This window comes from Melanerpes formicivorus, unplaced genomic scaffold, assembly GCF_026170545.1.
Source record: "Melanerpes formicivorus ecotype bairdi unplaced genomic scaffold, bMelFor1.0.p_v2 SCAF_72, whole genome shotgun sequence".
NCBI classification, from domain to species: domain Eukaryota; kingdom Metazoa; phylum Chordata; class Aves; order Piciformes; family Picidae; genus Melanerpes; species Melanerpes formicivorus.
The window spans coordinates 2658483-2684667 of NW_027142424.1; the positions used below are offsets into that span (position 1 = coordinate 2658483).

At 44.6% G+C, this 26185-nt stretch overlaps 2 protein-coding genes across 8 annotated transcripts in view; one reads left to right on the forward strand and one right to left on the reverse strand.

Moving 5' to 3' along the window:
* Positions 1–106: 106 nt before the first annotated feature.
* On the reverse strand, positions 107–15378 carry LOC137453847 (calcium release-activated calcium channel protein 1). 2 transcript variants are annotated; one of them, XM_068163469.1, is made up of 2 exons: positions 15133–15378; positions 107–3574 (listed from the first exon to the last, which is right to left on the reverse strand). In XM_068163469.1, exons 1-2 carry the CDS (start codon positions 15244–15246, stop codon positions 3008–3010), a joined length of 681 nt encoding a protein of 226 aa, XP_068019570.1. In that variant the 5' UTR covers positions 15247–15378; the 3' UTR covers positions 107–3007. The 2 variants fall into 2 exon arrangements, with proteins under 2 accessions (XP_068019570.1, XP_068019571.1); XM_068163470.1 differs by lacking the exon at positions 15133–15378 and adding an exon at positions 14782–14926.
* Positions 14990–26185, forward strand: part of KDM2B (lysine demethylase 2B) — a 125136-nt gene continuing 113940 nt past the window's right edge. For 3 of the 6 annotated variants that reach the window (XM_068163457.1, XM_068163459.1, XM_068163458.1), the window contains exons 1-2: positions 22708–23031; positions 23225–23369. In XM_068163457.1, coding sequence (XP_068019558.1) covers positions 22711–23031; positions 23225–23369 — 466 coding nt within the window. In that variant the 5' untranslated portion in view covers positions 22708–22710. Of the gene's footprint in view, positions 15196–16113; positions 16187–21936; positions 22059–22707; positions 23032–23224; positions 23370–26185 lie in introns of those variants that run through there. The other 3 variants (XM_068163462.1, XM_068163460.1, XM_068163461.1) reach the window with 3 other exon arrangements.

The following is a 26185-nucleotide window of genomic DNA, read 5'->3' on the forward strand; positions in this document are numbered from 1 at the left end:
ATCTGAGAGATTCCCCAGAAACACAGAGATAGGATTAGCACAACACAGCTGAAGAGGTGAGGGACAGAGACAATAAGCATACTGTAGACCTCTAGATAACAAATAATCAGCAACAATGGAGTATATTTTATTTCATTGAAGTATTTTATAACTAAATAAGTCATATACAGTAACCAATGTTTAAAATGCTTGAGGTAAATGCAGAATACCATTAGTATAAATAAGGGATTAAAAAAAAAAGTAATCCTAAGTGCACTCTTCATGTTTTGATTGTCTGGTTACTGCCCCAACACACAGTTAGACTGTGCCCAGGGGGTAACTTTGATGGGCATTTTTCCACAGGTGGAAAACAAGAGAAACACACTCAATATCATGGCTTAAAGTGCAGCAAATAGCCAGGAAGCAGCTGTAGTAACAGTGCCATTAGCACAGAGCCTACCAGCTTGAGAAAGTTAAAGTAAGATTGTCCCACCAGCTTCTAGCTCTGAAACAAAACAAAAACACACCTCCCACACTTCTCTGTCACTTGGAAAGATCCACAAAAGAGATAGTCAGCTACTGCTGCAGGACAGCAAGTCACTTTACAAAATAAACATGGGGGAAAAAAAGGTATTTTCTGAAGTGCCATTCAAATGAACAGTGACTTTTCACTCCACAATTTATGGACAGAAGCATCACAGCACCCTTTCAACCATTTGCTCTAGTGTGAACATTGAGTCAGGTTTCCATCCTTTACTGGGTTTTTAAAAGTCTTTTTCCCAAGCCAGGGCTCGTATTCCAGTAAAGGATGGGAAAAATACATTTTGTGCCTACTACCAAAGTTTTGTGTTTTGGAATGCTGCTTCATTAATGCCTTTACTAACACACTCCTTCCAGTGTTCCATGAACAAACACCTGTGGGACCAGAGTCACAATTCTCGCCATCAGCAGATTTACATCAGCAACAGACTATATTTAAAGCACAACATAATGGCAGAGCAAAAGAAAATCCAGTTTGGCCGCTGTAGGCTAGGACTTGTGAAAACAGCAAGTGGAAAGCTGCTTTCTGCCTGTGAACTGAGAACACTGATAGAAAAAAGAAGCTAAAAGCAAGAGCCCAGCAGGTTTTTTCTTTACAGTTATGTTTTGGAAGACAAACACCACGGGTAACCTCGTCAACACTTTCCACTGCACTGGTGCTGACATGAGAAATCAGTCCCCTTGGCTTCATGAGGCTGCTTCAGTAGTAAACACACTCTGCCACCCTTACTCTAAAGACAGACACATCCTGCAGTTTGTAGACATGTCACCAAGTCCCAGACTGGTGAGAGTTAGAAAGGGCCTCTGGAAATCATCTAGTCCAACCCTCCTGCCAAAGGAGGGTTACACTCAGAGCAAGTTGCTCAGGATCACAATGTCCAGGCAGGTTTGGAATTTCTCCAGAGAAGGAGACTCCACAAGCTCTCTGGGCAGCCTGCTCCAGGGCTCCAGCACCTGTCAGGACAACCTGAGATGGAGGCTGGGTGTGAGACCACACTCTGTCCAGGCTCAGTCAGGTACAGCTCCTTGGTATTGTTCACATCTGCCTCAATTCAGAATCCCAGGTTTCTATCCCACAGAGAGACAATAGAGAGGTCAAGTTTTGTTCCATTAGACCTGGAACCTGTCTTGATTTGTGTTCAAAACACCAGCTTGTGCCCATTAAAGCGCAAAGCAGCTCCAGAGAACCACATACCAAACAATTCCACTTCTAGACACAGCTAATTACTGAAGTAGCCCAGGACAACTGCTACAATCATTCTTGGACAAGCCCCTGATCTGAAAGACCAAATGAAAGATTTTGCTTAAAGAGGAAATAACCCAGCACAGTAGCCTCGCTGTCAGAAACAAGACTTGGAAAGTAAGCGGCAATATCAATTACAAATAACCTACTGCCATAAATAAATATACAGAGGAAAAAAAGTAAGTCTTCCAGATCCTTTGGGAGCAAAAAAAAAATGTCTTAAGTCATTAAACACAACACTTCAGAAAGGAGACTTTTTCTAAACAGGGAAGACCACGGCAGAGTGAATTACTTGGGAATCCAACACAGAGAAAGCACCTTTTGCTGCTGGTGTTACTGAAAAGTCATTTGTAATACAAAAGTATAAAAGAATTACGACTTTGGCTTGGAGAAAGCCAGCAGTGGTTCTGATTTTCAAGCAAAACACATCATCCAGTGATAATTTCCACTTAGTTCCTTCTTTTGAAGAAAAGATTCCTAAATGGAAAGCAGGCAGATCTATCTGTCCAGATAATACGTGCCCTCTCGTGAGAACTTTAAACCAGTTATTGCTTCTATTTTCTTCCGAGGAAGAGTAGAGCAGAGTCTCATTCCTACTCATGTGGCCACACCACATCGCAGTAAGACTAGTCAAGGGTGTTTAGTGAGTTATAAAATGTGTAACTGCCACGGGAAAAGGCGCTGGAGAAATGAGTGCAGTAATAATTACTTGGCAGCAAACCATGCCGGGGAAGTGGTGGGAAGCCTACGCTTGAGCCATCTGTCAGCCTTTCTAGAGCGCAGCACTAGCGCTGAAACCAAGTGCTAATTGCTGCACGTCCCAAGTAATTTGTATCATGCCATGCAACATGGATCAGACAAACAGCATCTTCTAGTAAATGCCAACATCAAATAAATAGAGGGGGGGGAAAAAAGCTCCTTTATCCATCTCTAGCAGATACCCTAAATTACAGTGTTATTTTCCCTGCATTTATGCAGCCCCCACCCAGCACGAACAAGGAGCAATCTAGGCAGTGCTCAGAGAGGAGGGATACAGCGCAGTGCCAGCATACCTCACCATCCACTCCTGATGTCAGATAGCCACACTTACAAAAGGAGCAACATTTTCCCCCCCTCTAAAGAGTCAGAACAACATTTAAAACCTCTCTTTAAACAGTGATCAACTGCTTGACAAGTTCATCCACAGGGCAGTCAAGGTAACAAGGCAGAAGCAGAACAGTGGGTTTATTTTCTCTAGGTACAGGCTTAGGCAAAATGGGTGACAGCTGAGGAGATGGTATCACCTCTGTGATCCAGCTGGTCCTGGAGCCGTGCAAACTCAGCAAGTTCATTCAGTTCCTGGAATTGCCTGTCTGTTTTATGGCTCACCAGCGACCTGTAGAAGTGGACTGCGAACACAATGAAAATCAGTCCGAAGGGAACCATAATGGATGTTGAGGCAATGGCTGCTGCCTGTCCTGATGTGATGGTAGAACTGTTGCTCTGGAGTGGGTTATCTGTTTTCTTCTTTAAAGGAAGAAACTTCACCCAACACAGTAGCACCACCTCTGCAAGAAAGAGCAAAGTCCCAATGACAGTAGAAAATGCCCAGGCAAGCTCAATGTGTCGATGCATACGCTCATGAGGAGATTCCTTCACGGAGTTGAGGTTATGCACATTGCTGACAGCCTCTATGTTTGGAAGAATGCAGGTACTTATCATCAGGGCAAAAAGGTGAACTGCAACAAGGACAGTAGTACAGGCACTGAAGGCAATCAAGAGGCCTTGAGGGTAGTCATGCTCTGCATCTAGCTGAACCTCTACCATAGCCACCTGGAAAGGAAAGGGGAGAGAGATTAAATCACTTACGTTACATACTGAAGTTTAAATCACGTTTCAGGAAGGTCATCTGATCCAAACAAAACCACCAGTGTGCATTTCCATTGCCCTTCATATTAACCTGCACCTTTTTCATTAGGTACAAGTTCAGGTCTGAAGCATGAAGCAAAGGCCACAGCTTTCACACTTTCTGTTCTGTTGTTGAACAAACCATCAGTATGCACAAAAGCTCCTCACAGCACAGCCACCTCACCACCTCCAGTTCATTCCAACAGCTGAACTTTCTAGACAGCAAACTTGAACTCTCAGAGTAACACATTTCTTCTTTCCTGTGTTCTGTCATAGAGGCAGCTTTTGACCTTTCACTACAGATTAAAAGAAATATCCAAGGAGAAAGGACCACCAAAATTTATAAAGTTCTGAAGAGAAGTGCTCTCTCATGAAGATGCTCCAAGGTCCAGCTCCCTACTACCATATGCAGCCTTGTCCTTTTATAAACTTAGACCTCCAAGCATGCATGTGCTTAAGAAGCAGCAATTAGCACTAAATAACAGCATTAGCAGACTCATAAACACAGCTCAAGTATTTTTGATTAAGAAAATTAACTAAAATGCCTTTTAACACAGCAAGTCTGTGCATGTGTACTTAACTAGTGACATTAATTCCAGCAGCCCTTGAAAAAGAATCTTTCCTGATAAATTTTCCTTTCAGACAAAGCCCAGATCCAATGAAGGGACCACACATCAATCTCTCTGTTCAGTGCTCTCTCTCAAAGGATCTGTTTAAAGAGAATATATTTAAAATGGAGAGGAAAAACCCAAACCCCTAACAGCAATCTTAGATATACCTATATGTACATACACCACAAGGAAGAAGCAGAGGCTGCCATTTAGCACAGTTCAGACTGACCCACACCTGCACCTTGGCTGCCCACTCTTGCTCCTTCACTGAAATGACTCAACTGCTCAACCCTCAACAGCTAGCCTGGGTAAGAGGTGGTGATCTTCTGCTAGCTTGGCAAACTGAGCTGCTTCTGCAATGCTTCCGATGAACCAAGCTGGCACAGGCCTGTGTAACTGAGGAGGAAGCAGTTGTACCAAGACCTCAGAGACTTGGCAGCACTAAGCCATGCCTAGCTCTTCTAGAACATAGCAGCTTGCCCTCAAAAAGACCATTAAATCAGTTTGCACAACACAGCCCCTGAAACAAATCAATTCTCTTGAGCCCCTTTGGTACAATTTTAGCCCATCACCACCGGCATTATTAATGGTTTGGACAGCACTTGGCCCACAGAATACATTTCAAACATACCAAGTCTCATTAAGCTGATACCAAGAAAATTTCCTACAGCATGGATGCAGGGACACATAGAAACTAGGATCCAAAGACAGCTGCAAAACCAGTAAGAATATCCAAACCCCACTATTTTGCCAGAGCTGACTCTTGCTACACCTAGTCTGGGATCTCATCTTCTTATGCTCCCAGAACCAGCATGTTCCAAGACACCAGAACTCTGCACCACTAACACACCAAAGATTAAACCAACTAAGGGTTTTGCTCAGACATGTTTCAGCAGGCACTCAAGGCCATTTGCCAATATTTCAATTCCTTCACTGAAAGCTTTTATTGTCACAAGCTGAAACACCTGGACAACTAGCAAAGCATTTCCAAGTGTTACAAGAAACTCAAGAAGAAATTGTTTATAATTGTATACAATTCTGGCTTGAAGATTTTAAAATACTGTGTTTCAACCATGGGCAACTTCACATTTGAAAGGATAAACATTTGGCCACTGGATGTCTCCTCTGCAGGACTGCTTGTTCAGTCCCAATGCACTCATGAGATGTTTGACTCCCAACATTTTTCACAGGACAACTGCAGTTCTTCACAACTGTGGATTCATTTTCACACTTACCAAAACTACTTCTCAAACTTCAAAAGATGAAGACTTTATTTTAAGAAAGGGTGTATTTAATTCACCAAGCACTGAAGACACCTTCTATTTCCATTAATCAATGTCTCCATGTAATAATGATATCAGCCATCTGATTTTGATCTGCAGTCAGGCTCTCTCAATTTCAACACACCAGCTATCCTGGAGCTATTGTTCTCTTCCCACTTCAACAGAGCATCAAGAAGAAAGCTTTTCTTCCTTCTCTCAGCCAAGCCTGAGCTAAAAAGAAATGCTAAATAATTACATTTAATCTAAATGTACCTACTTCTGTTTTGGCTGTAATTATATGCATGATCAAAACAAAGTCTTGCAAAGAGCCAGCTTAATTTAGGCATCAGATACTCAGATAGCTCTGTGCCTAGATAAGCACAAGGAATCATAGGGACAAATATTAAAAGATGTCCAGACCAGGAATCTGAGTTTTCCTGGGTTAAAAAGACTTCATTTTAATATTGCTGGTTGTTTCCCTGGAAGACTGACTGCAGAAGTACCTACACCTGATGGGATAGCTTCAACCTGAGCTCAAGCTACACAAGCAGGGCTTCAGCTTCTGTGGCTGATGCATATATGAGCACAGACCTGCATTGCACAGGAAGCTTGTTGGGTAGGTAGGTTCCAAATCATCTTCCAGAAGAGTCTTCTGAAATCCAGCAAGGCTGTGCCTGTTACTTAAGACTTGTTGGAATTTACTCCATGAGCCAGGTGTAACCTCCTTCAGCTGAAACCACACCATGCAATTACTTACCATAATTCCAAGTGCACTCTCTCTGTAAGAATAATTATGGGTAGCATCAATCTCACTTGAAAGATAGGCTAAGTACTAGGCTTCTAACATGTGCAAAATAAGCTGGCAGCCAAGTAACCACCACCAATTATTTCCAGTTTGGGATACTAACAAGGTGTGAATAAGGCAGCAGGAGGGCAGTCAGTAGCCCAACCCTGAAGCCTCATATGTACAGCTGCACACAGCTGCAGGAGGGAGGCCATATACCTACCACAAAGCACCAAAGCAAGCTCCTGAAGGAGACTCCTAGAAAGGACCAGGGAATCCCACAGGGGTTAGACACCTGGGCCATCTTCAGCATCTTCTCCCCACTCCATCCCTCCCACAGTAGTTTCCATGCCAGCACAGCCCTAATACCAGTATAAAATACAAAGAGTCCAGCATTTTGAATGACACTTGAAGTCATACTTGGCTATCCTGACAAGCAGCAGTATGACCTCTCCATGTCTGGAACCAAAGGGAAGAGTAGAAACTGCATCTACTGCTGGGCCAGGAAAGATCCTACACTGAAGTGAGTGACTGAAATGCTAAAGGGAAGATAAACCTGCCTGCTTTGAGGGAAAGCTTTGCAATTTGCCCACCTGGGAGACTATAGAGTAGCTGGAAAAATACTTCTATTGAGGCTGAAGGGATTCTAGCATTATAAGGTCAGTGCAAGAAAAATAATTACACTGAAGCAAACTAGCTGGATGGAGACATCCATGAGCAGAGAAGAAATGCACTGAGTTGTGGCTGTAACTGACACTGGGGTTATACACAAAGCAGCAGTGGGTGAACCAAGGAAACACTCTCCCATTCATTCAGATAAAGAGTTACTTCAGAACTCACTTCAAATGGAGACTTTTGAGGAGGTTGTAGGATGCAGTATGCCTGAAGGCTTTCAAAGTCTAGTGAAGTTGATGGAAAGTCTCCTCTGGGGCATAGCTACAACTCCCTGTATTCACACATGGCAAAGGCTTGACCTAGAAGTGGAAAATCTGTTCATGTTTTCTGTCTCCTCAAGCTGTCAAGGCAGCTAATTTGGGAAGCCTTTCACTATAAACTAGCAGAAAAACTGCCAACTCTTTTCAATTGCAAGTCTCTGGCTCTTTACTTCCCAGGCCAAACTTGAGCCAGACGCCTAAAACAAAAAGCTCCATTTCTCATTATGAGGCCCTGTGTTTTCAAACAGTGATGCAGAGGTCAGACTTCTCTCCTTTGTTCTTGCTGCACTTTCAAAATGCACAGATCACAACTGCTCTTGTAAGCTAACATTTGCAAGGAGGGCCCACTGAGCTCATCTGATATGACCCAAATGCACCCAAAGCCTGAACTCACAGGTGGAGGCTAATGGTGGTTCTCCTCTCTTCTCTATGAGGTTTCTACACTGGTTCAGTGGGTCCCTCAGGACCACAGAATCCAATACATGTTGCAGCACATTCTCCTTCACCACTCCCAAAGCTTGCTTGAGCATTTGCTGCATGATTTCTAGCATGCTGCAAGCATCTTGCCTTGCTGCATAATCATAGAATAACGTAGGTTGGAAGACATCTCAAGAAGTCATCTGGTCTAATCCCTGGCTCAAAGAGCAGCTAACTTCAACTTTAGATCATCCTGCAAATATGACTGACAGATTTACTACAGCCCTTGGCAACGCTGTAAATCTGAAATACAGCTTCTTGACAAAATGAAAGGAACCTCATGATGTCAGAAGGCATGACTGGAGTTCTCATATGCCTGATGAAGGTGGGCATTAAAATGCGTTCAAAGGTAACTGAATTTGGGCTCATCATCACGTTAAGGCTTCTTACAGCCCTGGATTTCAGAGTCATGGCAGCCTAAATACTGCCAGAGTGCAAGAAATCCAACAACTTGCTCTCTAAAATAACCTCAATTTCAATTGAATTTGATGTTTAATATCCTGAAATAAGCTCATTCCACTTATGTATAATGTGCCCATGTCTTACTAGACCAGAATGGCTTAAAAGAAGCTCCTGCTTTTAAATGACAATCAAAATCCTGCATGCTCTGAAGGTTTCTATCCCTACAAGAGCACTTACACAGGGCCTGACAAATACTGACTCCACTGCTTTGCAAGAAGTGAGCTATGACACAATGTTCACTAGCAATAACAATTACTCTAAAGAACCAGTCACATATGTAGCTGCAAACTAAGGCTATATTGCTTCTGAAAAGCAGGATAATCAACTGTGCTCATTTTTACCACAGCAGCAGGACTGAAATGAATTACTTGCTTCAAACTTGAGCATTATTCCCCAGTTGTATATGCTACTGTAGAGTATGTTGGGTTGACTCAGATTGCTTTCAATTCCAGCATAGCACAGGCTGCAGATTCAATTCCTGTTTTAAGATAGAGGGTTCAGCAATAAGAAGTTTCCAGTGAAATGTAAAGTGATAGAAAACATTCAGAAGAAAAACAAAAATAAGAACTGTGGTAAGAGCCAGCCTTGTAGCAGGTCATCCTAAGTATTAAAATTTTCAACACAGGATAAAACATAACTGCTCTTTGTTATCATGTGTAACAGCAACAGCAGCCAGAGTAGCTGAGAGCTTTCTGACTTAATCACAAGTGTGCATATTTTTCAGAACCAGTAGCCATTGCTGTAAAGAAAATAAAATGCCTTATCTCAAGTAAATCTGTATTATCTACAAGCTATTTAAAGATTACTTCCTCTCCTCCCCTTCCTCACAAAGACAACTCTGAGCTCTGGAACACAGCCTGGGCTAGAAGCCCTGCTGTAGCTGCTGTACTCTCTCTCACAATATCAAACACTAGCATTAACACCACTGCGAGTCACAACTGAGTTCAGAATGCCAGGGACAGAGCTGCAGCTAATTCAAACTCCTCACTGCTGATCAGAGCTCTGAAGAACACATGTGACCATTTCTCCAAGACACTCAGTTTCAGCTAAATACCTTCTGTGACCAGGGGGCTGCAGCCAACATCTACTGATGGAACAGATGTAGATTTATGACCTGTACCTCACATCATGCTATCTCACTAGCCTAGAGATCAAATCATAAGTGCTCCCCTGTCTTGGGATCTGACAGATTGATACAAAAATCACAGAGCAAGGAACCAACCTTATGAAAAATTGCAAGGTTTAAATACAGACAGTCTCATAATGGCCTCTTTAATGAATACTTTGAGAATCGCTGCCTCTCAGTGTCATCACATCCTTACTACATTTACTGCTCATGAAGTTAGCTGTCTCACAGGCTGTAAGAAGCAAAACCCTTTTGAAAGGACAGTGTCAGCTTCAAGCACCAGTATCACTAAAGGTACTACTCACATCTTGATCAACATAGGCCTGGAATTATCTGTATACTTGGCAAGACTGTTCTCACTTCCTCTTCCCTGTCCACAGCTAACACTCCTAAATCAAAACTGACTAGGAGGACGAGACAATTTCTACACAATCTAGCACATCAGGAATGGCTTAAAAGAAAACTGTGCTGATAAAAAGTCATAGAATCATAGTTGCATTTTGTAAAGATCCAGTCACATAGCAAGAGGAGGATGCAAATCTTACCTGGAGATGCTACAATGCTAGAACACCTTCACCTCCTGGATCAGCACACAAGGGAAAACTGCAAGTGGTAATCACTAAACTATCTAGAGGACACAGTCTCAGGCTGCGCCAGGGGAGGTTCAGGCTGGAGGTCAGGAGGAAGTTTTACACAGAGAGAGTGATTGCCCATTGCAATGGGCTGCCTGGGGAGGTGGTGGAGTTGCTGTCATTGGAGGTTTTCAGGAGGAGACTTGACAGGGTGCTTGGTTGCATGGTTTAGTTGGTTGGGTGGTGTTGGATGATAGGTTGGACGTGATGATCTTGAAGGTCTCTTCCAACCTGGTTTATTCTACTCTATCTGTAGAAGTACTTTCTTACCTTCCACTGCTGCAGCTAGGACTGGACTGGAATACATCTAGTTAGCCACAAAGTTACAAGTACATGTCACTCCTCACAGCACATACTACTCCCAGCAGGAGAGAATCCCACTCATGTAGAAGGGGTTTCTCCAAGCCTTGAGGATCACATCACAAGGTTAATTCAATAACAAATTCCACCTTCTGCGTAGCTGCTTGTCTACGTGTGGGACCACACAGGAAAGTCAGGAACGAGATGGGTGTCATGGCATCACTGGAAGTCACTCTTCTGGATGTCTCCTCAGCTTCTGAGTCAGTTGGGCTCTATTTTCCTGACAGTACTAATAACTCCCAGAGACAGAGGCACAGAGCCAGAGTTTCACAGTGTCTGCACCATTCATGAGGAGTTATAAACAACTCACAGAAAGACTCTGTTTGAGCCAGAATCAGTCACAGGAAATGAAAAAAGATAAGTCAGAAAAATGATCTTATCCCTGGTTTGATACAGCAAAGAATGCAAGCATTATTCATCTTATCAACCTAGAATCTTGACTGTGAATTATTGTACGTTACAGAGTGGTAAAACATGTAGATATTTGCTAAAGCTAACACAGGAATACAAATATGGGAGGTAATTTTATTGGGCTAGTGAACATGAAAAGACAATGCCCATATAATCAGAGTAACTGCATCTTGAGAAGGTAATACACTATACAGTGCTACTTACACTAAATCTGTTCCATAAGCACAAGGTCAGATTAAACAGCACAGCAGGGAAAAGAAACAGCAGCTCGACATCCTCCAAACATCCTTTACATCCTCCAAACTACAGCAGCCCCCCACAGCTGCTGAAAGGCACAGATCAGTAAGAGTTGCAAGTGCTACACACTGCCTTGCTCATCTGTAACCTTGAGACAAGGATGCTCAGAGTAACAAAATGTTGCTTTCATGACTGGAATAGAAAGCAACCTTCTATACAGGGTAAGATTCTTCAGAGAAGTTCTAACCTGTAAGTGTAATGTGATACAAAAGGGAAGGGGAGGCAGGAAGCCACAAAACTGGGACTGTAATGCTCTCCTGCAGGTTACAAAATTAGACTCTTCCATGTTACTCTGCCAGGGATTCAGTTAAAGACAGCCCAAACGATGTCTAGAGACACCATTTAAGTATTTAGAAACACAGAGTAACCTTTACTAGACAAGAACTACACTGTCTTGAGTATCCTGACAGCACTGACAGCAGCACAGCATCCTACCTACCATCACTTCCACATCAACTGTTATTATGGAAATCAGCTTCATAAATATTTATCAGCGCAGACAGCCTTCTATAAAACACTGAAGCTGTCCTCAGAAGCCCATATTGGCTACATTTCAAAGGCAAGAGTTGACAGGTCTTTGATGAAATCCAATATTTGAAGTGTATATCTCACCACATAGACAACAGTCTAGCTAGCTTGAATCATTACAGGTATTTAAAAGAAAACTGTGCTGTCTAGTAAATAACATCCTCCAAATCCTAAATGTAATGAAGCCAACCACAGTGTGTAATTTAGACCTCTAGTTTAGGCTTGGGGATTTTCACAAATGTGTTAATTGGTGGAGGGAGGTGGTGTTTGAGTTTTCCATTGTGATGACTGCTGGGATCTAACAACTTCCCTATGATTTGCGACTCCCAGTATCATGATATTGTTATATTATTCTGTGATGCATCCTTGATGCTAACAATTCACCTTAGTTGTTCAAAAATCACCTGCCAGCACTGCACCTCTTGATACTGCTACTGGTGGTGTGGATGTGCTTTCAACATGGGATACATGCTGCAGAAGATTTCCTGCATTCAAACTGGATTAAGAAATAACCCCCCCCAAAAGATAAAACCATGTATGTGTGTGTAGGGGGAAAGTCATATATCAGTATTTGGGATTGTAACCCTGAAGTGAGAAATACTCAAAGCCTCATGGAAGGAATCCTCCATTCTTTCATGGACTAAACACACCCTGCAAACTACAAATTTCTTTCTTTACCTCTAACAGTTTTGGGGATTGATATTACTTGCTGGCCCTACAAATTGGAGAAGTATCTTAAATGCAAGACCATAAGATTCACAGACTTCCTCTTAGATGCATGGCACTGGATGATAGAATCCATGGACACCTGCACAAAGGAAATGCTCAGGTTTGCTTGTAGGAGTTCAGCTCCAACATCAGCTTGGAATCAACAGACCTTGCAGCTGTTTCTGACAGTAACACACAACCCCCAATCTGTAGTTCTAAAGCAGAATTAACTGTAAAGCAGGTTTTTAATCAGTCCTCTCAGGAAAAGAGTAAACCACCTGAGTCTGAAACCTGGCTAAGCATGCTGTTCATACTCTACACATCAGTGACCCCGGCAGTCTCTAGATTTTGGCATGCATTGTTTGACCAGGGTATGCATAACCTGTCCTGAGGGAATAAGCTTTGCAAGATGTCTGCAGTGATACACAAAACCAGTCTGAAATGAAGGAACTGTTGTGGGGGTGGGGTGTAAACTCAGAGCAGAGAATGCAAGTGCTGTTAACCTAAACAGCAAGGATCAATAGGGCTGGCGTGGAACCAAGCACATTCCACTCTTGACAATTCCTATCAATCTGAGGGGTGGTCCTGGATGTGTCATTGAAGCTCTTTTTCCCTTCTGTCAGATAAGCAAAGCAAAGGGACAATGACACTTAATGGCCGTTTTAAGCTTTAGATCCAAGACTAGATGGTACTTCAGCAGCAATTTGTTCAAACATCAGGTGCCAGAGAATCTGCTGAATGCAGTAAACGATGTACAGGCAAGACAACAGAAAGGCAGCTCTGCTTTACAAGGGCAAAAGGATAACTTGAAAAGTAAGCAAAGTTATTAAGAAGAAATCTAAATATACATGAAAGTTAAGTCAGTTCTTCTGAAAATAAAGTAGAAAGTCTCAGCTAAAGGTCTGTCATAGCAAACCCATTCAGGGTGTAAGTGGTTTTCCAGCACCATCTTGTTAAAGGAAGAAAAAGCAGAGGATATTTTTTGAGGAGTAGCTTCCGAAAAAAAATAAAGCACAATGAATGTTCACATGTAACAACCTTGGCAATGAGAGATGCTGTTACTGAGAACAAAGTGGCTTTTTCCTGAAACTCCCTAAATAGTACCAACTCAGTAGCAGCAGTTTTAAACTGCAAGACACTGAACTAGAACTCTTCTAGAGAATCAAAAAAAGTCTCATCTCATACATCCATGGGATTTTGAGAGTCCACACAACATGGGCCCAAAGAAAAGCCAAAGGGATTTAAGAGATTAAGTCTGATTTTTCAGTAATAGTATTTTTATTAATGGAAATGCACCCTCTTTCAATGACAAGTTGTAAAAAACCAAACTATTTTTTTCTGTATTCTCTCACTGTAGAAGCCTAACTCGAGAAATTCAACCCCGACAAACCAAACTGCTCTGATACAGGGAAACGGGCGCAGAAAAAGGAAAACTCAGCAGCAGAGCAGGAGCTTCCAGCCTGCTGCGTGTTACTCATGGGGAACCAACTCAAATATGCCGCTGCACTCACACAGTCGTCTGTCAGTCAAAGGAACAGCAGTTCACCACCACCCCCCCGAAAAGCTGTTGTCCGTTTTTAGCCGTCGCAGGAGGACAGTGACATTTATGTGACCGTTAGAAAGCTTCTGCAGACCGCCTGCTATGTTTCTCAACAGCATCTTCTCATTACAGAGGGGCTCTAAAGAGGAATTTATCTTACGGTTTAAAATACCTTGCTAAAAGCGGTGCAAAAAAACCCAAAACAAACCAAGTCCGAGCTGTGCAATTCGGTATTTAAAACTATGGAACATTCTGGCCACAGATGAAAAACGGAGCTGAGCGTAGTTAGCAGCTCAGTGCATTTAGAGGGCTGGACATAGTAGGACAAAGTCTGTAAATTACCGCATCTTTATCTACAGGGTACTTTCATTTGAGGCTTGTACCAATCTTGACAGCAAAACACATACTAACCAAAAAGACGTTTCTAAAACATGCATAAAACAAAATTCCGAACTCGGCAACACTCAAGACTTGCTTAAATAAAAGTCAGAAACCTCGCAAGTACATATCACTAATCATAAATGTTACGGGTCGGGGTGACACCGTTATCTTTGGCCAGTTATTTTTCTTAATGTATCTAAAACTGCCCTTACATCCGTTTACACAACGTGTGCGGTTGTGGTCTGGGAAGAAGAGTGGGAGTGCAAAGCACCAGAAGCTGGGGAGAGCGGTGGGACTTTGCGTGCACAGCCCGCTCCGACACCACAGCACGAAGCGGCGCAGCGAAAACAGACCCGTTCCGAGCTCCGTGTACAGCTCCGTGCGGCGTCTTCGATGAGCAAGCGGCAGGAAGGTCCCGCCGCCGAGGCTGGTTTTTGGCATGCCGAGTGTCCTCCGCAGAAAAAAAAATAAGCAACGAGCGAAAGAAATGCTACACTAAGTATCGAAGCTATGCGGAGGAAATAAAAGCCGTAAGGCAGCTTTTAACCTGTGGCGTGACAGCTTTCCACAGAAAACGAACTACTGATGTGAGCTCACTGAGACATACCCGGCACCTACCCGGCCCCACTGCTACCGGAACGGCTCCCGCTTCTCCTCGTCCTCCCCAGCCGCCGACCGGGAGCGCTGACCCCGACTGCCCAGAGGGCTAGAGGCCAGGGCGGGCCGGGCGCTCGGAGGAAAAGGCGGCAGGACCCGCCCCACTTCCCGCCGCCCCGGGGTGCCACACGCTGGCTCAGAAGCTACACTTGTCCCCGTCTGTCTCCAGACTCTGAAGGGAGGCAGAAAGTTCCCCGGTCAGAAAAAGGAGAAGCGACGGCACCGCTCCCCACACGAGGATCCCCACTGCCGGGAGCGCCGCGGGCTGCCAGCCAGGGCCCCCTGCCCGCCGGGCGAAGCCGGCCCGCTTACCATGGCGAAGCCGGAGAGCAGCGCAGAGGTGCGGCTGGAGGCTTTCAGCTTGGCACGGCTCAGGTAGAGCTTCCGCCAGGACAGCGCCTGCATCGAGTGCTCGTTCAGGCTCATGGGCTTGAGGCGACGGGCGCGGCGGGCGAAGGAACGGAACGGAGTGAGAGGCACACGGCGGGAACGGCGGCTCCTTCCGGCGACAGAGCGAGGGCACCAGCTGCGCTAACACCCCATGGCGCCCGGCTCCTGCCGGTGCTGGGGCCGCGCCTGCTGCCGCGGCTGCTAGGAGCCTGCGCGCCACCACCCGCCGGGCACCTCCCAGCCGCCGCCTCATTGGACGGTACGGCCCAGCCCGGCCCCCAGCCCGAGTCCGCTGCTGCCGCTTCCCGGCAGCCCCAGAGGAAGGCTGAGGGCTGGCGGGCGGACGGCTGTCGTGCCTGAAAGGCCGCTTCCCATCGCTGTTGCGGAGGGGGGCGTGGCTTCCTTACTGCCTCATGTGGGAAACCGAGAGCGGAATCTGACTCTGAGGGAGCTGTGACCCCACCGTACCCCCACAGCGGGTCTGTGGCGGGCGAAGCCCCGCGACAAGGCCCGGCTGGAGCCCGGGGTGCGGCCTCACAAGTGTCTGCGGCAGCTGGGCCGGAGAGTAGCCTCACCACGGAGCGCGCTTGAAGGGAATCTTTGCTTTTTGAGTCAGATTTGCCACCTCCCTACCTTCCACTCGGGGCAGAAGGGGATGGGTATCCCCCTGGTCCAACCCCACTCGTTGCCTCCCCTCAAAACATAACCCTAAAGCCAATCCTCAGCTGCTTCTTTAGCCTCTCCTCCTAAAAAGCTTAAATGTTTTAGTCTACATAGGTCCTTTGCCTCTAAACTGGCCTGAGCATTTCAACAGATATGTATGCCAGTGTTGAAAGATACTTTTATTACTACATTCATGCAACCCCTTTAAACTGTTTTGTTTTTTTTCCCTGTGTTTTACAGAAGGAAAATTGAGGCACAGAGCAGAATTCCATAGCAAGTACAGGACAAAGTTAAGAAGATGATTTCTGAAAAGGTGAGATTTAATACAGGACTTGTGCCACATCAAGTTTGAGGGCCAGGAGAATTAAGGGACACGTATAAAACAAACCTGTTGTATCAATTTCTAGTAAGAAAAAAAAATTACTGATTTTAACGACAGAAATTATACTGGACAAGGATACTTCTGTTACTTAGAGGCATGTGGCTGGTCACTGAACCACTGCAATGTCAGTGCCATGAGAAAGAAAGCATTGCTGATTTTCTATTGTGTTGAAAATTTGCACCTTATTTACGTGTAGGAAAAATAGGGGGTGTGGGGGGGAAATCTTTTAACGTTTTTGCTTTGTTCTTTTCTTGAAACCTTTCTCTGACTTGCAAGGCCATTCATTTTCACAGCAAAGGTGCTGACAATCTGTCATTTCCACGACATTCTTTTTAAAAAGATGTAGTTGAAGCATCTAAGAAAAACAATCTTAACGACTTGAAATCTTTAGAGTTGTTCCCTGAAACTGCTGTAGATTTGATCTCATTCCCTTCTTAGGAAATAAACGAGCCCTCTTCTTCTTGTAAACAACTTTTGGTTAGATTTTTATCTAAAACTCCTCTTTAGAAGAATGAGTTTGACTTAGTCTTTCCACAAAAGCCTAGTTGTATGAATTGCTCCAGTGTTTGTCACCTTCTATGGGTGACAGTACTACTGTGTAGGATCCATCTGAGTGAAAGCCCAGCAGAAGTCAGCATTATAAAATCTTACTCTTTGTTCAGTCTGATTTAATTTCTCAACATTGCAGAAGGCCTCATCACCACAGTCAGAATTTTCTGTCTCTCCCACTGATGCCTTAGGCTAAGACTGAGCACCACATTGCAGAACAATGAGTAACAACCATATTGTGATTTCATTACCACATTATAATAGCCTTCAAAACCCAGCAACTTAACATTTCCTCTACATGTCAAGGAAACATTTAAGTCATTCAGCTTCTTTGGAGTTATAAATTCAAAAATACTTTGCATTGCTGCTTGTAAGATGTGAAAAATATTTATGTGCATAACCAAGAGGGATTGCTGAGTATTTCTTCTCATTTCTGCATAAAATTATGGTTGAAATGTAAGATCATGGGTGAGTACTGCTGCATAAATATTACACAGGTCTTGATCTGTTCCCTAAAATCAGATGTCTCAAAAAAGAAAGACACCTGCAAGAGATGTATATCTGAGTGTCTTTCTAAAGAGTACCATTAAAATACTCTTTGAGCTCACTGTTTCCTTGTTCTTCTGCCCATCACTGTTTATTGGGAAGGACTTTGAAAGACAGAACAATATTCCACACTGATGTACTACTGAGTCCATATTTCATTCAAGGAAACAGTACAGAAAAGGACCTACTGAATCAGTAAAGAAATCTCATTCCATGCACTTTCCCAAACCAAACTTGTGCAATTTTAGGCTTTCAAGCTCCCCAGCATTGTAGCTCTAAAATTAGCATTATTTCCTTTCCCATCAGAAATAGAAAAGTCTATTTCTTAAATAGGAAAACACAAATTAAGGACCAAGATTTCTTCTGAGGATCCTTTTTCCCTTTCTGTTCCATTTTACAGCTGCATTTTGAGGTACAAACTAAACAGGATGAGTTCTTTTATTTCCAGTTCTAATTACTCATTATTACACACCTTTATACTGCCACAGTAGAGTTAGCTGAAACAAAAAGAGTCAGTCAAGCTTAATTAACTCTTAGAAATGCTTCAGGGAGTTCTGGAATCATGATGGAGTTCAAAGCTGTGGTTTGATGTTACTTCTGATCAGTGCAATTGCAGAAGGCCACCAAAAGGGTGTAGTCCTGCATTCTTCCTTCACCTCACACCCCCCTCCTCTCCATCCTGTGGCTTACACCCATCAAATGCCTACACAGCTTCACTGAATTGACCTAATGCAAAAAAAAATAATCTATTTTTTTAATCTTAATGAATGTGTTCTCTGCTGGATCAGATCTTTGAACTGACTTCTGTGGCTGCAGGAACACCAGACCTAATGCAAGAGAAATGAGAGACATAAAGGCGAGAGAAAGGGAACGGGCTTGTTCAGCAGCAGGCTGTTATTACCCCTAATTAGAGGCAATGTCAACCTATTCTCTGGATCATTTATGCATGAAGACAATCGGAGCAGGTGGCAGAAGTCCAAGTTTCTTTCCAGAAAGCCCTGAGAAATCTGTACACTGTCAGAAGGGTACTCATAGGGTGTTTGGGTTTTGGTTTTGGTTTTTTTTTTCCTGCTAAAAATGTACTGCTGTATTTTCCGTGGGAGAACTGAACAAGAATTATGGGCTCACCAAGTACTATATGATTAATGTGATATGTACTGAGCCTGCAAAGGTGCTACTCTCTGCAGAGCAGCTTTTCTAAACCAGATTTCCAGTTTCACATGCAAATCCTCCCTTCCTTTTGTTCCTGTTATTGTACCAAACCCAAATCGGGTTACCACAAAATGGAAATGATGATAGATCTGCATCAAAACCGATCACATTAGAAGTTGCAAAAGGCAAGTAAAGGTTTGCCAGCAATCCCAGACAACAAGGAGGCTAAGGCAAGTATCTCTGCAAATCTTGAGTTTAGTTGATGAAAATTCTGCAGAGGAAAAATTTTGATCTGTCATGACTAGAAAATTTGTGTAAGCTTTAACTTATGAAACAAACTGTTTCATTAGTGAGCGGGGTGATGTTGAGCTAACAGTTGGACCTGATGGTCTTGGAGGTCTTTTCCAACCTAAACAGTCCCATGATTCTATGGTATCTAGTCTTCCATCTTAATCCAAGGCAATGTATGGAATGATAGGTCTTACAGGATAAAATATCCTTTACAGGTATTTTAAGATTGATATTTCAGTGTATTCTTTCCAAGGGGAAATAACTACAAAAGCTCAGCAGGGGTCAAATTAACCCATTTCTTCCTGGAGCCTTCCCCAGCACAGCACTGTAGTGCTAATTTTAGTGTGAGCCATTGTGGCAGTTTCAGGCTATGCCCTGTACCACAAGTTTAATTAAATGACAGCTCCTAGTTTCAAGCTAACAAGAGCAAGATCCAGCACATTGTCCTGATTAGGTCTTCAATAATTTTAGTTACATTATTATCCAGCAAATTAGTTTGTTTTTTTTAGCTCCCAGCTCAGAGTAGCCCCCTTCTCAGTAACCATCTCTCTCTTTCTGCGGGACTGATACTTGAAGTGTTTTTTCTTCTATTTTTGACGGTGAAGAACACCAGGTTTGGGCAGCTGTGGGCTGTACCTAACAGGGCCCAGTTCTAGGCACTGCTGGAACCCTGCTCACCCTAATTCTCATCTGCCAGCTCTTCACTGCTGTGTTGAAGCACACAGGCTTAATATTGTTTCTAAATGCTTTTTATCTTGACGCAGCTGTGGATATTGTCATCATCCACAGCCTACTGGCCCCTTTTTCACTCACTTCTTTTTAGCTGGAGACAGTTTTGTTGTTATAAATGCACCGATGACAGTATTAAAATGAATTGCAGTTTAATAGGAATCATTTCTATATGAAAACAAGAGTAAAAGCATGGTTTCTATTTTTGCAGATCTATAGATGGATATTGTGTTTTTTCCTGAAGCATATTTCTTTCATACTCATCCTTCAATAATGTGCTCTGGTGTTTCTAGGTATAAGTGACTAGTACAGTCTTTGGTGGGTTTGCTTGATACACTAAGTTATATTCCCTCCCTCCTCCCCCCAAAAAAACCAACCAAAAAGTAGAAAAATTAGCTGATTTTCTTTTATGTCTCTGTTCTGTCTGTTTTGGTGAACTTTTGTACAATGGATGGATGATGTGTATTTTGTCTGATGATTCTCCGGTAACATCCATTTATCTTGTACCAGTACTTTGCCCTTAGTCCTACAGATGTACACATGTGTTTAATTTGAAGATGGAGTCATCTTGGATGAAAGGTCAATGTATCCATACATCTCTTCAGGATTATGGATTAATAATGCACTTGCTGTAGCAGACATCTGGAATCCACACGTCAATATATAGCCTGTAGAACACTGCTAGATGATGATAAAAGTTAAATCATCTGCAAACAGGGAGATTAAAAAGAAAGATTATAAGAGTTTTATAAAGAGATTATAAAGAAAGATTACAAGAGTTTTCAAGGTTCTGCAAACAGTTAGTGGCAAATGCAGGAGGAGTAGCTTGCTGCCTTAAATCCTAAATTAGCACTTCATCCTATCCTGCCTTTATCTATTGTCATGGTTGATTAAAGTGTGGATCTTTCCAAAAAGATGACCAGCAAGGTCAGCAAAGTTAAATGTTAATGTTTGAGCTTTTGTATAATGCTTAAGGTGTTTGATGTAGTACCTAGAATGCAACTGGTTAGGTATGCTAAGGGCACCTGGATGTTGTATGGATGTTTCTGCTGGTAGAAGTGGATAGGAACACTGTGTTTTAAGAACAGTTTCAGTCTGCCTTTAACTCAAAATTAAGGCCAGAGAAAGACAGTTTGAAGTTTACTTCTGAGACTTGTACTGGTTAGATGAGTGCATTTGCAATTCTGCTGGCCCAGAGAGACAAGAGAGAATGAGGACTGAGGGCAGAAACATGTTATTCTCAACGTCCATCTCAAAAGTTGCATAAAGCAAATCGGAGGAACAGGCAGAGCCATCAGCCCAGGCCTTGGGTTTAGTTGTGCTTTGATGTTCCTTTCTTTCATAGAGTGTGTGGGGGAGTAAAGGATGTCACTTCAGAGAGGAGCCACACTTTGGACCTGGAGGCTGTTTAAACCCTGCACTCTGACCCTGCTATTGCAATCAGATGGTCCTGATGGTTGCTCAGCATCACTTTAGAGGAGATGCAGATTTGTGTGCAAGAAATGAAATCCACTGGTGATCATCCCAGAAACCCACAGTATCACTCTTAAGATTTTTGCCTACTTTATGTGATTATTTTTTTTTAATGCGACTTCTCACTACCTGTTTCACGTGCATATCACAAAGGCGATTTTCCTTTGTCCAACACTGAGTAACACACGACAGAGATTGGAACCTGTGCTCATAAAGTGGAGCTGCAGATCTTGGGAGCACGTTGCGCACCGGCCGGTGTTTGCCGTCGGTGGGGCTGCGTTTGCCTCACGGGTGCTCTTAGAAGCACGGAACAAAGTGCATGTAAACCACCCCGTTTAACACGGGAATTAACCGTGTTGTTAGATTATTGCCCGGTGTCTGCAATGTGAATTTCCCCCTTATTACAGGACTCTTCCAAAAGTCCGCCCGGGTTTACAATGTGCGACCGGTGCTGAACCCACGCCCCCCTTTCCCTCCCAGCATGGTGTAAGCAGAACCACTCAACTTTTCGGACACGGCACGGTGGATCCCGGCCGGTATCCACGCAGGGAATCCCCACCCAGCAGGGTTTCCCCCCACGCCTCTTTGCTTCCCCCTCCCTACCCCGGGGGGCTCCGCGCTGCCCCGCGCCTGCGTACCGCGCACTCGTGACCCAGCACCGGCACGGCGGGGCCGGCGGCCAGCGTAGCACCGGTACCGCTCCGCCGCCACCCCTTCTCCCCGGACACCCCCCTTCCCACCTCCGGTCCTCCCCAGTCGCTGTTTACGCTCTGGGCCCGGCGACGCTTGCGCCCCCGCTCCACCCGCAGAGCCTGAAAATGGTGCCTTAGGACTTTGCAAAGCGCATCGCCGCCGCCGCCCCCCTCCCTTTCCCTCCCCCTCCTCCCCCCCCCCCTCCGAAAAAAAGTGCTGGTGCAAAATTGCAAAACTTTAGCGAGATCTGGCTGGTTTTGTTTTTCGTCTTCCTCCTGTGGGTCAAAAATGCAGGACAGGAACTGTTGACAATTAAGTGATGAAACTCCCCCAAAAAATGGAGGCAGAGAAAGACTCTGGAAGAAGATTGGTGTGTAGCTGGCTTCTGCCGATTTCCTATTTGTGCCTTTTAATTGATTTTGCTTAATTGTTTGCCAGGGGAGAGATGCATGTGAAACGCAGGCAGGAGAGCGGCTGAGTTTGTAGGAGAAGCAGCTTAGACAGCGGGGAAAGGGGTGGAATTGAGCCGAGGGGAAGGAGAGGGTGGGACGATAACAGATATTATTTTTTTCTTCCTGCGTTACGGGTTTGTGCTGATCCACCGCGTGTGTGTGTTGGGCGGATTTGCAGGGCGCGATCTGCCGGGAGAGGGGCAGAGGCGGCGGAGGCAGCCGGTGCGTTGGGGTGTCCCCCTCTCCCCGCTCCCGTTCCCTCCACCGTGGGGAGCGTACCTTTGTGCGTGGCCGCTTGTCCCCCACCGCCGGCTCCGCTGCAACTTCGCCGGGGCAGCGGCACCGACCTCCGCGGGCCTACCCCTCCCCCCCCGCCCCCCGTTACATTTAACGCGCTTCTGTCCCCCCTCCCCCGGAGCCCAGGGTTTGGGGGGGAGTAAGGGGCTGAGGACGGGGTGGGGGGGGAAGCTGCGCATCCATCGCGGCGTTACATAAAGCGAGCTGTTTTTAAATCGCAGGCTTCCGGTGTGACTATGGAAACACTGGGATTATGTAAATACTGAGACCTGGATGCAGTGCACCAGGTTAAATGATTCACACTCCCACACCCTCCTCCCTTCCCCGGGCAATTATGTTGTTTTCACGTGCAGAAATAACAATAATCAAACCGAGCCGGTTGCTAACGAGCCCTGGCCGCTACTCACGGCTTCTCACCGGGTGGCGAAGCTCAGCGGTGCAGTTGCTGTTGATTTTGGGGCGAGTTCCGCCCTGCTCCTGCCCGCCGTTCATCGCCGGGTTCTGCAGAGCAGCCCAAGTTTTGGTGTTGCTGTAGCCAGACACCTGTTATTCCTCTCTTATTCCTCTCTGCTTCTGTGCTACGGGATGGAAAAGGTTGTGCCTGCAGCTGTCTTGTAGCTTGTTTGGGTGCAGGGTTTGTTCATTTTGTGTCTTGCTATTTTAATGATTTCCCCCAGAACCTATTTTATCAAACCGTCCTGCACGACACAGGCTCTTTCCTCCTCCTTTTTCTCCCTCCTTCCCCAAAATTTTGTCCAACGTGGGTTTGTTTTGTTTGATTTTCCAGCGGTCCATCGGCAGAAGGCGGTACGCGGAGAGCGAGGACCTCTCGGATGTAGAGGAAATTGTCAGCATCAGGAGTTTCAATTTGGAAGAGAAATTAAAGAGTAAAACGTACCACGGGGATTTCGTCCATGCTATGGACGGAAAAGGTAACTGCCCGGGGTGGGGTGAGGGGAACACCGGCTGCACAGCCTGGGCTCGCTCCGCTCCCGCAGCTTCCACGTGTAGCTCCGCGCCTCGGTTCGTATTTCGCGCCCGCTCCCCCTGCCCGGGGATCCGGTGACGACGCAGGGGCCGAGCAGCGGAGAGGGGGGAGGGTGTGTGGAGGCAGCACCTGGGCCCTGCAGCCCCCCCCCCCGCCTCCATGTCCCCCCCCAGTCAGCTCCCGGAGAGCGGCTGCTGCCCCGATACGGTGCTGGGGAGAAGGCTGGAGATAAACAGCAGCGCCTTACGCTCCCCCCACCTCCAGCGTGCTCCCTGCCGTGACCCTAAGATGCTCAGGAATTAGGTCCTGGCCAAGGAGGGGCAGAAACCCCAGCCCCCACTTAGCCTTAGGTGATTCCTGCCCCTCCACCTCCGCTCCCGATTGAATCCAGGACCCTTTCTGCAAAAGGATGCAATTGATGAGCCTGTTCACCAGGCTCAGAGACTTTGAAGTCAATAAGTTCTTTGTGTTTCTGTCATATATTAGATTACAACGCTCCCCTCCCCAAAGTGGCTCGGTTTGCTTAGGTGACTTAAATTTGGGGCAGTAAGCAAAGCCAGACAGCCCTGCTCTGCAGCCTGGCAGGAAGGAAAACGGGAGAGGTTGGCCTGGGAGTCAAACGGGCTGGTTCACAAGTCACCTTTTTTTAATTCCTGTATTATTGAAATGGATACTGAGTCCTAGATGGTTGTCACCAAAATTCGGCCTTGTTGAGAACTCCCTGGCAGGACCAGCTTTCTCAGGAAAGAGGAGGTTTGGGCTGTAATCCTCCTGAAATGACTCTAGCTGTGGAGCCCTTAATCTAGTTTAGGAAATTTCCTTTTCTCCCCTAGGCTTCGTTTTGTATTGAGCATTTTAAGCTCCTTTTAGAAAAGTTAATGTAGTGAAGAAATTAAATACCTACCTTATTTAGGAAAGTATTTGTTTAGGAGATAAGTGCAACCCTGACCCCTCTTCCTTCAGACAAAACACCAACACCTATTTTTTAGCAGGAAAATGTTAATTAATTTTCCAGCAAATGCTTGCATCCTACCCTCATCTTCCAAATGCTCCAGTGGTTGCCATTGCTACATGCAAACCACAGCACAATCCACAGCTTCCCTGGCTCAGCAGCTCGGAAATCTTGGGGTAGCTTTCTCCTTTCTAGGGAACTTGAAAATAAATGAGTGGCTTTTGTTATTTTGTTGTGGTCTGTGTCTGCTTTGTTCTACCCCATAAGGGATTTAAATGCTTTGTTGGGGCATTAGGAAGAAAGGGTCTGCCTTTCTACTTGTTCTGCCTTTCTTTTTGCTATTGGTTTATTATTTTCTGCAAATCCAAGAGCTGGATTGAATCTGGGCAAAACAATGAGAGTGGTTAGTAAGAGTAAAAAAGTCAGTTTGTGCAAACACATGGGTTTGGTTGAGTGATATATTTATTTCTTTCTAGTCCCATATCCTTGTTTTTAATAACTCTTCTGTCTCTTTTTGTTTATGGTGGTGTTTTTTTTTTTTTCCCTAGGAATGTGGGTTGGAGTTTTCCCTGGAGGTGCTGCAGGGCAGTGGTGTGATTTTTGGATTGAATGCAATTTGTCTTAATTACTTGTTCCCTAGCTTACTAGGCTGTATATCTGCCTGTGCTTCTTCCATTGGTACTGTTCTTGATGTCTGTTGACTTTCTGCCTTGGATGAGTGTCCTTAAAAAAATTCCTGTGGTTTGTTTATGTGCTTAGCCAAAGCCAATAGTCTTAATGGGAGGGCCTAAGAGAAATGAAGATTTCTCTAGCACAGAAATATTTCTTTGATAACCTCAGTTAACTGGAGTATTCATTACATTTACTTTGAGACTAGTAGCAATAAACTTTCAGTAATTTTAATGTTTCTGTAAATGGATAATTATAGTGCTCTGATTTGGGAACTCTTAAGTAGGAATATTTTGTCCCTACTTGTCATAATTACTGACTGAATACAGCTAGGAAAACGTTGTAAATCCATCTGCAGGGGTGGGAACTGAGCTTCTGTCTCCCCTGTTTCTTTCAGCATGGTTGTTGTTGTTGCTTTTTTTTAGCAGAGAAGCATCACCAGTATGAGGTTCTCCTGCTCCTCCAGGGAGCATGTACAGTGCTGGCTCAATCTTGAAATTAAACTACTACTTGTTTGTGCTTGAATTTAATACATGAAGTGTATCAACGTGTGTTTTGTAGCATTCAAGAGCCAAGCAGTGCTTTCCTGTTTAAGGTAGCATGTGGATGCAGTGGAATAGTTTTTGTTGTTGATATTTTCTTCTCCTTTCTTTTTTCTTTTTTTTGTCTGTAAGAAGAGGGCAATGGCAGAGCCATAGAAACAGTGCATGGCCAATGTAGGAATTTCTCTTCTCTCTGGCAGAAGGCTCCAAATGGCGTGGGGGGTGTTGAAGGCAGAGCTCGCCCAAATCGCTGCCTTGTAACTTCCTCCCTAATCCCAAATCACTTCTATTGTATTGACCAGTGCATAGAGAAATCCCTCTCCCAGGAGAGGCCAGTTCTCTGTAATCCTGAGTGAAGCAACAAGGTGGTACTGATATTAACACAACAAACTTAGGTTGAATTTTCATTTTGCTTGAGTTACACTGTGACTCCTCCACAAAAACTATTCCTTTTTCACTGCATGACACATTGCCAGGAGCTGTATAAGATTTCTGGGTATCAGCTCCTCCAGTTACATTTCTGATGAATGAAAACCCCACTTAACTCTGAAAGTAGTAGCAACCCTCACATAAAAAGATCACAGTGTGTTCTCAGAA